Source organism: Lontra canadensis, unplaced genomic scaffold, assembly GCF_010015895.1.
Source record: "Lontra canadensis isolate GAN:19392208 unplaced genomic scaffold, GSC_riverotter_1.0 scaffold30, whole genome shotgun sequence".
NCBI classification, from domain to species: Eukaryota; Metazoa; Chordata; class Mammalia; order Carnivora; family Mustelidae; genus Lontra; species Lontra canadensis.
Window position 1 is genome coordinate 17,716,405 of NW_022631024.1, and position 11,545 is coordinate 17,727,949.

Below are 11,545 nucleotides of genomic sequence, written 5' to 3' on the forward strand. Positions count from 1 at the left end.
GCCAGAAACTCTAGTACACAGCAGGTGCCTAATAAGTGCCGAGGCAGGTGAGGCCTCCTGGCAGATCGGGGGGTTGACCCAGGGAGCAGGCAGCCCCTCAGGGAGCTCCGCTCCCCCACCAAATAGGCCAGGCCCCACCCAGCCTTCGACTGTTCCCCCTCATGTAATCCACAGTCCCCGCAGGCTGGGGTGGGAGGGTCCCGTCTCTATGTCCCCAGTCTGCGGATCTCACAGTGAGTCCTGCTGGAACTGGGAGCTAGAGCAGGACATCAGCTGGGGGCCGGGGAATGGCAGGGCATGGACCCAAGGCCAGAGGAAGGGGTGCCCCTGCCTTGTCCCACCACGGAGAGGCACTCACTGCATCCATTAGGGTAAACTGCTCTGCCACCAGGTCGGGAGGGAAGGCCAAGAGGTGAGGCTTCTCATTCAGCCCATTTTCTGCAGCCACAGCTGAAGGCCAGGGAGGCTCGGGCGCTGGAGCTGTCTCTGGCTCTAGAGTTTGAGACAGAGATGGCTCGGGTTCTGGAGCGGGAGCCAGAGCCGCGTCTGCTTCTAGAGTGGGAGCCGGAGCTGCGTCTGGTTCTAGAGCAGGAGCTGGAGCTGCATCTGGCTCTGGAGTGGGAGCCGGAGCCGGAGCCGGAGCCAGAGCCACATCTGGTTCTAGAGCAGGAGCCGGAGCTGCGTCTGGCTCTAGAGTTCGTGCTGGAGCAGCGTCTGGCTCCGGAGTAGGCAGGAGAGTTGGTGCTAAAGCTGGCTCTAGTTCTGGAGCTGTTTCTGGAACTGGTGCTGGAGCTGGAGCAGGGGACAGAGCTACAGGAGGAGAGAAGTTTCCATGTCCCTTTGCAGACACAGAGCTCAGCCCAGGGCCTCCCAGAAAAGCCACACCCAGGAAGGAAGCCTCAGCGGGACGGCTCCCCGAGTGCGGTACACCCGCTGGGTGCTCTGAGCCCAGTCCCTGCACCTGGCCCCACAACAGCCTGTGGGGCTCATCCCTGTGGGGCCCAGCACCGACCCATCCCCACACACCCCCAGGCACCCAGCCCCGGCCTTCTCACCCTCAGGCTCCGCCTGCGCGGGCTCTGCACGCTCCAGCTGGGCCAGCAGAAGGTGGGCACGGCGCTCCAGGTCAGAGCCGGGCATGTTGAGCTGCACGTAGGCCACCAGCTGCTTGAGGCAGGGAAAGTCTGGGGGCTGACAGAAGTCCTCCGAGTACTGGTCCAGCCAGGTGCCCAGAATGGAGGAGATGGCACTGGAGGTAGGCGGGCAGGCGGCAGCGTCAGTGGTCTGGCCCTTCCTTCCACACGGCCCCCCGGGGCACCCCGGGGGATGCTCCATCCAGAGGCCGGGCCCACCCAGCTCACCCCCACGGGCCATCCAGGCAGGGGCAGGTCTGGCCAGCAGATGCGAGTCGGCAGTCTCCACAGGAGGGAGCCCTCCATCTCTGGTGTGAGCACCCCTGCCTTCCCCGGGGGGCCTGACCCACTCCTCTGTCTGGGGTCCCTCCTGCTGCACTGTAAACCCCAGGAAGGTGGGGAGGGGGCGCAGCGTCTGCTCTGTCCCAGCCCTGGGGCACACGGTAGGTACTGCAGCAGTCTGTGAGGGAGGAGGGAACAGGCAGTGTCCCTCTGCCCAGTCCTCCTGGGTTCTCATGGCCTTACAACCCCCAGCCCCTGCTCCGACGCCTGCCTGATCTCCTTCCAGGCACGTGGGGTCTCATCTTCTCACTGACACTATTCTTGGGAACTGCAGGAGGGTGGCTGGCCTGGGGCACTGAGGCGTGAGGCCCCCATGTGAGCCGGTGGCTCTGGGATCTCAGCAGAGCAGACAGGGCTGGGGCGGGCAGGGGTGGGGACACACGGCCTCAGGGCCCAACCCTGGCCTCCAGCCCCCAGCCTCTCCTCTGCCCCTCAGGTCCCGGGAGCCCAGCCACAACGGTCTGACTCCTGTCTTTCTGCAGGAGAGGCCCCCACACCGCAGCCCTCCAGCAGCAGTCACAGACGTGGGGGCCAGGGCTCTGCCCCACCAAAGCCCCAGATGTCCCCCACCTGGGAGACAGGGGACCTTCCCACCAGACCCAAAGTCCACTCACTTTTTTAATTGGTCCTGGGGGCCGCCGTCCTTGTCAGAGTAAGGGAGGATACATCCATATCTAGAGGAGGCCGTGAGGGCGTCACGTCTACCGTACCTGCTATGACGTCTAGGGTTACCGGCTGACCCCCCGACTACAGCAGAAGCCCAGGAGGGCAGGGAGGCCGGTCTGCCCGCTCGCGGAACTATGCAAAATGTCCAGCAGGGGCTTGGTGTCCAAGCGGGGAAGGGTTGCGGCCGAGACACCCTGCCCGGACTGGGGTGGGGAGCCGTGGGGAGGGACGGGGAGCTGCGGGGCGGGTCGGGGTGCCGCTCACCGTTTGAACAGAAGGTCCAGGACCTGCTGGGTGGTGGTGAAGGCCCGGTAGGTGCATAGGAAGATGGTGACGTAGGAGAGGTCACTGCCCTGGAAGGCGGGCACCAGGTGTTCCACCAGCTTCTCCAGCGTGCCTGCCTTCACCGTCCGCACCTTGCAGGTCTCATACAGGCTCAGGGCAGACTCGTTTTCACACTGGGGTGAGGTGGAACGAAGGAGGGGTGTGATCAGCGGCAGCGCCTGGGGCCGCCAGGAGGGTGGGGGCCCGGCTCCGATGACGTCCCAAGGGCACAGGGATGTGAGGCCGGAGAGAAGACACGCGTTGCCCCAAGCTGAGAAACAAGCTCAGCTTTAGAAGCGGAATCTGAGGGGCGCCCTGGGGGGCTCAGGTCACGATCCCAAGATCCTGGGATCGAGCTCCGCATCGGGCTCCCAGCTCGGTGGGGAGCCTGCTTCTCCCTCTCCCACTGCCCCTGCTTGCGTTCCCTCTCTCCCGCTCTCTCTCTCTCTGTGAAATAAATAAATAAAACCTTCAAACAAACAGACAAACAGAGAATTTGATATGGGGACTAACAAGGCATGCAGACACAACCCTTCGGGGTCAGCCTGTTGGCTGGAGGCGGAAAAGCACGACCCCCATGAGGTCTGGCAAAACACGCTCTTCCTTGAGATGAGAAGACAGAGGCTCCTCCTGGGAAGGGAAGGTCCGCAGGGATCGGTGCAGCCCGGGCCCATGGCATGAAGGGCTGAATCACCCCGACGATGGGCCTCCCTTCTGGAACGGTATGTGGCCCAGTCAGGCCCTCCGAGCCGGAGGGTCACGTGGCTGTGCTGGGGGGCTGGTACCGAAACCTAGAGGAGCTCAAGCCTCCCTGCCTTTGGGGGAAACCGGCCCCTCCCAGTGGTGACGCGGAAGGCGGGGCTGCCAACCACTGGGACGATGGACTGGGGTGCAAACACAAAATCCTGGGGCCCAGTGTCAAGGGGAAGCCGTAAGAAGGTGTCTTTTTAGATGTTCACGCAGGTGTGGATGAACTTTTCTTTGTAGAGAGAGAGCGTCTGCACGTGCACAGGAGGGGCAGAGGGAACGCGAGCGCACCTCAGCAGGCTCCACGCACAATGCGGGGCCGACGCTGGGCTTGATCTCACAACCCTGAGATCGGGACCTGAGCCGAAATCAAGAGTCAGACGCTCAGCGACTCAGCCTCCCAGGTGTCCCATGCAGAGTGACCCTGCTCCTGCCTAAGCCCAGAGCTGGGCAGAGGGGAGGGCGTGGAGGCCCAGGCTCCTTTGGGAGCGGGACGGTGGGTTCCTGGGGGTAGGAGCCCCACGGCCGCACTCACCCCAAGCCAGCGCTGGCCTTTGTTGGCCCCGGGCTGGGCCTGCACCTTCCGCAGGGAGATGGAGTAGATGACACCGTTGAGCAGCTCCTCACCGATCTCCTGCGTGCAGCTCTGGAGAGACGGGGTGGGGCCGTCAGGGGCTGCCCCCGTGAGCCTTCCAGTCCCCAGCCAAGGCACGGCATCCACACCCCCCCCACCCCCGCCCTGCCCCGGCCTGGCCCCTGGCAGGGTTGCAGTGGCCTGGCAGCTCCAGGGCTCACTGGAGGCCCCCAGCCCCACCCCTTCCCACCCCATCAGCCGCCAGCCCTCCAGGCCCCGGAAACCCCCAGCAACATGCTCATGGCCAGGGTCACCCCCTCTGCCCACAAGAGGGGTACTGCCTTCCAGCCGTGTCACAGATGAGGACGTGGACGCTGGGAGAGGGGCAACATGTCCAAAGACACATCGCTGTGGGTGGATGACAGACCAGGACCCCCAAGGCCCTCGTCCCTGCTCCCCAGCTGACTCAGCAGGCATGGGCAGCTCCTCCCAGCCCAGCCCTGGAGTCAGCATCACGCGTCAGGGGCAGGCATAGGGCATCCCCGATGGCCACATCCAAGGCCACTTCCTTCCCTTTCTGCTCATTCATGCCCTTGTGCCTTCTTGGGCAACAGAGGAGATCCTGGTTTCCCGTCCAGCATCATGTGCGTGGGGACAGCGGGCAAACAGTGACGGTGCAGTGTCTGGGCAGATGACTGGGGTTTCACTGGACCCTAAACCACGGGACTTTGCCTGGGACAGGAAGTAAAGGCCCTTGTTTTAGGTGTCAGCGAACCCTCCCACTGGGCAGGCTGGCCTGGGGCCGTAATCTCCAAGCCCCATTGCCTGTCTGCGCCCCCACGGCGGGGGGGTGCTGCAGTAGGGAGGGTGGCCTCTGAGGGTTGAGGGAGGAGCTGTGCCAGCTGGCACAGGGCCCTTGATCACACAATCCATACCAGTGGCTGGGACCGCGCATCACTGCCCTAACCCAAGGTGGGTGTGAAGCTTACGGGAGACGCGGGCAAAGGTGCTGACTCAGCCCACCCACAGCCTTCCCTGAAGTCCGCCGCCTTGGCAGGGCCCCTGCTGCACCTCTGGGGTCGGCGACGGGGTACTGGGGCCTCTCGCCTCCTGCAGCCCCTGTGAGCCGCAGGAGGCCAGCCGCCCTCGGGAAGACCACTTCCTCTGACCTGTGGCCGCCCTCCCACGCTCGGTACTGGACCAACGGGGAAGCCGCTGCCATCACATTCTCTCTGGAGAGAGTGCCAGCCTGTCTGTGGAGAGTTAGCAGGGGACTGGCAGAGGTCCCCCGAGTGCCACCTCCCACACCCACACCCCTCCGATGACCCAGCCCCTCCACTGGACCGGGGAGACTCCTCCTGAGCAGAAAAGCTGAGACAGAAGCTCACGTTCCCTCCCCTGTCTGGAAGAGCCCTCAGAGCACGAAGGCTGCAGAGACCAGCTGTCCCCCTGCTGGATGGGGGGCTACCACCCTGGCATGTCCTCAGGGGTCTGAGCCTACTTCCTGAGGAGGCCGAGCCCGGCCTTCTCCACGGTTATTTTAGCCACATGTGGCCCAGCTGGGAGGAACACCCCGCTTGTGGGCAGTGAGCTGGGAGGCCCCGTGCAGGACCGGTGGGTCCGCCAGAGGGCCCTGCACCTGAACTCCACAGGGCACCTGGCTCCCAGTGGGGGTCCATCAAGGCTTCTGGGTGCTGCGGGCAGGCAGTGGCCATCCCCGGCAAGTCCAGAGAGCAGCACCCCCCACCCCTGCAGTGAGCCCTGGGCCTCTCCGGCAGAGCAGCTGGCCTGCGCAGTACGTGGTCCCCAAGCCCCTCCCCTGCCCCCACCCCCAGGGGCCCACTTCTGCCGACTGGTGGGGAGGGCGGGGCGGGATGCCCGGAGTCACACTGGCTGAGACGCGGGAGTCATCGCCCTGTCACACAGATGGGGGGCTGCTCTGGCTCCTTCGGGCAGCCGCAGCCACGCAGGAAGAAAGCAGACCCCCAGAGCCGGGTGCAGGAGCCCGTGACCACCTCCCGCGAGGCGGCAGAGGGGCAGGCTCTGAAGCAAAGGGCCCGGGGGGGGGGGGGCGGGCCAGGAAGTGGCAGAGCAGGGCATTTGTTTCCTACTCCTCCCCGCTTCCAGGGACAGAGAGGGAAAGCAGCTAACGCCAGGCATCTGTCCCCCCCAGGGCCCCCCGCAGCAAGATGTGCAGAGCCCTGTGCCTGTAGGCAATCCTGGGCCACCCTGCAAGCAGAGGGCAGCGCACGCAGGCCCACGTAGCGGGTGCTCTGGCGGGGCGAGGGGGGTGCTCCTGGGGAAGGATGGGCGTGGTTGACCAGACAGATGGCCTCAGGGAGGCCTCTTCAGGGCAGGAGGGTGCTCGGCTGACTTCTGGGGGAACAGAACGCCACAGGGATGGCTGTGTCCTTGGGGAGCCAATGTCCCCAGGGCCCTGGGATCCAGTGGCAGCTGGGCCTTGCACATGCTGCCTGGCCTTCCCCGGCTTGGGTCAAGGGGAGTGTGGGTGGGGCAGTGCCCCCAGACCCTGGTGAGCAGACGCCAACAGAATAGGCACCCATGTGCCCCACACCCCACTGTCCCTCTGAGTGCAGCCCAGAGCCCCAGGGACAAGAAGAAGGAGAAACTACTTGGGTGTCACCCGATCAGCCTTCTCAGGGTGACAGGCCAGCAGCATGCCTGTCCCCAAGTGACTGCAGGCCAGGCCCCATCCCACCCCCATTTTGGGACAGACCCGAGGGGCCCTGCTGGCTCTTCCCCAGCCCTGCCAACTCTCCCAGAAGGCGGCTCGTGCCTGTGTGTAGGGAGATGGCAATGTCACTCTCATCCCCGCTCTGCTCCCCTGGGTGTGGATTTCCTTATAGTGATGGCTGTAAGGGGCCTCCAGACCCCCCAGATGCCTCCTCCGCAGACCAGCTCCTCCTACAGAGGCCCAGTCCAGGGCTGAGACACCCAGAGAAGAAGGGCTCAAGCCTGCACCACGGGGTCCTCCTGTCTCTTTAGGCCACGTGCGGAGACCTGGTCCCACTTGGGCAGGGCAGGGGTGGCTCAGACCACAGGGAGGAGCTTGCGCCTGCCTGAGATGAGGTCCTTCATGTACCCTGCTGAGCTGCCACCCAGGGCCACAGAGTCACAGATGCCACCCCAGGCCCTCTCCTGGGCACTGGTCGGCACCCTGCAGGCCCAGGCACATGAGGACCCTCCGTGGGGCCCACCAGACCCCAGGATACAGTCTTTCATGAAGAGCTCTGACTTCCAGCTTTGCCGAGCCTCTCTGGCCCTGGCCTCAGTGAGCTCATCCAGGAAATGGGAAGAAGAGCAGCAGCTCTCTACAGGGCAACAGTGGGGTCCAGAGACAGTGCGCAGCACGTGGCACGTGACACACCCTGGAAACGGGAACAAAGGATACTGGGCACCACCTGCTGACCACAGCCCCACAGAGCTGCTGACAGACACTTACCGGGGAAACCCTGAGGGCCCCCGTGGGAGCCTCCAGGACAGCCGCTACAGAAAGGGCAGGAGTCCTAAACTGCCCAAGCCAGCCCTGCAGCTTTCCGACTTGGCCTTTTGCTCACGTGCAGGAGTGGCGATGGGAGATGGACAGAGGGCCTGGTCAGCCCTCCTGGGATCCCAGGCTCCCGGACTGTTCAGACAAGGCATCCTGCAAACACTCGTGGAATGGAGACCAAGGCCGCGGGCAGCGGGGCTGGGCTGAGGAGAGAACCCAGGACTTCTCAAGTCTAAGTCCTGGTTCATTTCTTGGACCATAAGCTCCAACAAGTTGGGGAGAAGGAAAAGCCTCCTGGTGTGCAGCAGGGCCCCACCCCTACGCTCTGGTGGGTGTCCTGTTACCTGAGTCCGAGGACATGGACAGGACCAAGTGGGGACCCCAGGTCAGCCCTGGATGGGGGTGAGCCACACTCCTGGCCCCACGCGCTGCATCCCATAGGGGCAGCCTGGGCTGGGGACTCTACAGGGACTGGCTTGTACAGGGCACCCCGGAAGCTCAGTGACCCCAGACACTGGAGTTTGGTGACCAGCTTCACTGAGCCCCCCAGAGGCTGTCCCCAAGGACACAAGCCCCAAGGACCCCCCCCCAGCCTGAGCTCAGTTACTCATCAGCATGTACAGAGAAGAAAGGGAGGATGCCTCAAGTGCAGGAGGGCGGGGGGAGGGACTTCCACGCTGGCCGTGCCCACTGCCTGTCCTCTTGTCCATCCAAGGCCAGCTCCTGGCTGTCAGGCTAGCAGGCCACCCCACGTCAGGCCATTGAGGGAGTGCAGCTGGTGACAGCTGAGGAGGAGGGTGGCCTGGGTCCATAGAGGGTGCGGGGCAGGGCCAGCTGAATGTCTAGCCCCAAGAGCCACACGCAAGCGTCCACCACCAACCACAGAGTCCAAGGTCTGTGGGTACTTCCTGGGGACCAGGCTTTTTACAGACTTGTCACGTTTACTTGATGGGTGAGGGAGGAGTCGGGTGGGGAACTCGCTCAGGTCAGGAGCCAGGAAGTGGCAGCCAGGGCCCGGATTTTAACCGTGGCCCATGAACCTCGTCCCATCTAGGCCTGGCCGCTGCCGTGCTCCACTGTGGCTGCCGCACTCAGGCTCAGAGCAGAGGATAGAGGTGGGAGGACCTTCCTCAGGTGACACTGCTGGTTGGCAATGGCGGGGCCCAGCTTCCTTGTACCCGGCACCCTTCCACAGAATGGCTGGTTTGCTGGGGTTCCAGCTGCGGGCCTTGAGGTTCAACTAAGGGAACCGGGCCTGAGAAGCGCCAGGCCAACTGTGCCCCCAAAGCCCAGGGCATGGACACTGCCCTGGCACCTTGTCAGAAAACACAATCATGGCAGCTGCCACCTGTCTGGCTTGGACACTGTGCCAGGCAGGCACTGTGGGACCACTTGTCAGGCTGCCAGGCTCCCTTGGTCCTCACCTCAATCCTAGGGGAGAAACTGGTATCAGGTCCATTTTATAGATGAGGATAAGTGAGGCTCCAGGAGTGGGAGCAGGTCCAGGGCTGCAAGGTGCCCAGCTGGCCTTCCCCTGCAGCTCCCTCTCCTCTCCAACTTCTGACCAGTGTATGTGAACCTGCCCCTTGCTTCTGAGGACACTAGGGCTCCAGGTGTGTCCGACCCTTCCCTGTTCGCCAGAGTGCAGAGGCAACACCCACACCCTGGAGCTCCCCACGCAATCTTCTAGCTAGCCTCTTTTCACGTCCAGCTGCGGGCCGGCCGGGAGGGCTGCGGGACTGGGACCGCTCAAAGTTCTGCCCCTCCTGCACTAGGCTGCAGGTTTCGGCTCCCCACCCTCAGAATGGGAGCAGGAAGAGCCGCGTCGCCAGAGCTGCAAGTCCGGGAACACCACATTTCTGAGCCCAGGAGGCTGGGAGCCCGAGCCCGGGGCAGGGTGGCCACAGTGCAGGGCCGTGTCCTGGGAGCCGTCTGGGCAGCTGGCTAGCAGCCCCTGGGAGCCCATCCTCGACTCCTGGGCACTGTGTCCCCAAATCCACCACCCCCCCGGCTTGCTCAGAGGCTGCCCAGGGCTGGTGCGTAATTACTCCAACTCCTTCTACCAGCCCCAAGGACAGGGCCTGGAAACACAAGTCCGGCTTCCGAGTAGAGGATCGAACCGAGCCCAGCCTGTGAGCAGTCACCCAAGGCTGAGTCCCACTGTCCCCACTGCTTCCGGGACACAACTGGGCATGCTTCAATGCCTCCCACCTACAGGAGGAAGGAGGGCCCAGTGCCAGCCAACCTGGCCCTGCTTCCTCTTCTCCTGGGACCCCTGAGGAGTTGAGCAAGAGGGGAACCCCAGGGTCCGTGGGGGCCCAGCAGGTGGCAGTCAGTCCCCTCCAAGGCCCTACAGTCTGGGGTGAGCTAAGAAGCCCTCCTCACAGATTCCAGTCTGCAGACAAAGACCCCCCCCCTCACAAGGCTGCACCTCTAAGGCCTTCAGGGTCAAAGGCAAATGAGCCCTGGGGCTTAAACTGCAGAGCTGCATGCGTGTCATCAAGAGATCAGCCAGCTGGGAAGGAGGCGGGAGGCTGGGGGCGGTGGTGGGCGTCAGCCTCTCCTACTGACCTCTCCTGAAGAACAGAGAGGCCCTCCGTGTTCCCTGCCGCCCAGACCATGCTCAGGCCTTGCGGTTGCAGGGTTACACGACGGGGGCCAGACTCCCGTCTTTGCCATTTTCACTAGCTGGGTAAGTCTGGGCCATCTAGCTCTAGTGCTCCAGGTGATTCGTCTGTTAAATGGGCAATCCTGACAGCAAAGAGACAAAAATTCATGCAAAATACTTAGCATGGAGCCTCCCACAGAGTGCCGGCTCCTGTCTGCTGCGTTTTTTAAATCTGTGGGGTCCAGCGGTCCGCTTGCTCCTTCCTAGAAACTCTTCCCGGTGTCCTCTGACCCAGAGGACTTTTGCCTTGCTACCCTTCCCTTGACTGGGAGCTTCTGGGCTGCCTGAGCCTGGTTCTGTCCCCTTCACAGCTCCCACCGTCCCCCCACCCCCGGGCCCCTTGCACTTTTAATTGCCTTGACCGTGAGCTCGGCCCTAGACCTCTCGGATCCTTGCAGTGGGCTCCTGCATACAGCAGGCGCCCAATAAAGAACAGCCCCCATTCAAGACCTGGCAGCACGTCCTTCTTCGCTGTGCGTATGTTAAGACCAGCCACCCTGCTCCGCTGGCCCGCCATCTGCTATAATGTGGGGTGAACAACTTCTCTGCAGGGCCGGGTTAAAGGCAGCTGGAGTGCGGGTGCAGGGCCTGCAGCCTGTAGGTGCTCCAGAGCGAGATCTCCTCCTACCTGGCCAAGGCAGTGGCCTGCCCAGAGACAAGTGCACAGGCCAGGGGACTCCCAGAGAGCATAGAGCCCCTCTGGCCGAGCTGGGTCAGCTGTGACCTGGCTCACGATCATGATGATGGGAGGCTGCCCAGATGTGCAAGGACATCCGAAGCTGAGAGAGGGAAGGACTGGGTGGAGGCACGGTAAGGAAATGGGGCCGAGGGTAGGGCAGGCAGAAATCGCCTGGTGGTTTCCAGAGAGGACAGGGACCCTGAGTAGGGTCGCTCTGGCTCTGGCCTGCTACAGAGACCAGGAAATCAGCTCCAGGATGGGGGGCGGGCGTGTGTTGGCAGGAGGGACAGGGACTTCCCAGCCCACCCCCCTCCCCTCGGCCCATGGTAAATGGTCATTGTGTTTGGTTTCCGGCAGTGGCCTCCTCTCCTGCCAGGACCCTGGTTTTCCTGCCCCAGCCAGAAGCTTCCCCTTTGATTTCTAAACAGCGGCTATGGCCTGGATCTCGATGCTGAGGCCGGGTGAGGGAGAGCAGCAGGGAGAACGGGAGCTGGAGAGGGGGAGGGGAAGAGGGGGGAGGTGGAAATCGGAGGGAAGGCAGACCCCTGGGCAGGGATACGGCTTGGTTCCTCTGGGATGCAGACAGACTGAGAGAGAGGAAGAGAAGCAGCAAAGGCCCGCCCCACCCAGGCCAGGAACCTGCCTGGCCCCTCCGAGCACGCAGGCCAGACCCTCCCAGCGCACAAAGCCCAGGCCGCTGCCAGACGTAATGAAAGTCAGATGAGTACTGGCCTGGTGTCAGGCCTCCCACCCCCACCGTCCCTGGGGGTCGCTGGAGCCGCCAAAGACTGGAGCTGTAGCTGGATGAGGGCTAGAGAACTCGCCTGGCCCTGCCACCCGCCCAGCTCAGGAGGAATCTCCCAGCCCACAGTTCCCCCCACCAAAGGCTTCCCCCCACCCC

General features: G+C 63.6%; 1 protein-coding gene across 7 annotated transcripts in view; it reads right to left on the bottom strand.

The window, feature by feature from the left end:
• RALGDS (ral guanine nucleotide dissociation stimulator) overlaps positions 1-11,545 on the bottom strand; it is a 41,925-nt gene that overhangs the window by 8,711 nt on the left and 21,669 nt on the right. For 4 of the 7 annotated variants that reach the window (XM_032866167.1, XM_032866166.1, XM_032866169.1 and 1 more), the window contains exons 2-6: positions 3,748-3,858; positions 2,406-2,599; positions 2,090-2,188; positions 1,056-1,249; positions 359-810 (exon numbers count right to left, since the gene is read on the bottom strand). In XM_032866167.1, coding sequence (XP_032722058.1) covers positions 359-810; positions 1,056-1,249; positions 2,090-2,188; positions 2,406-2,599; positions 3,748-3,858 — 1,050 coding nt within the window. The remainder of the gene's footprint in view (positions 1-358; positions 811-1,055; positions 1,250-2,089; positions 2,189-2,405; positions 2,600-3,747; positions 3,859-11,545) is intronic. The other 3 variants (XM_032866165.1, XM_032866164.1, XM_032866168.1) reach the window with 3 other exon arrangements.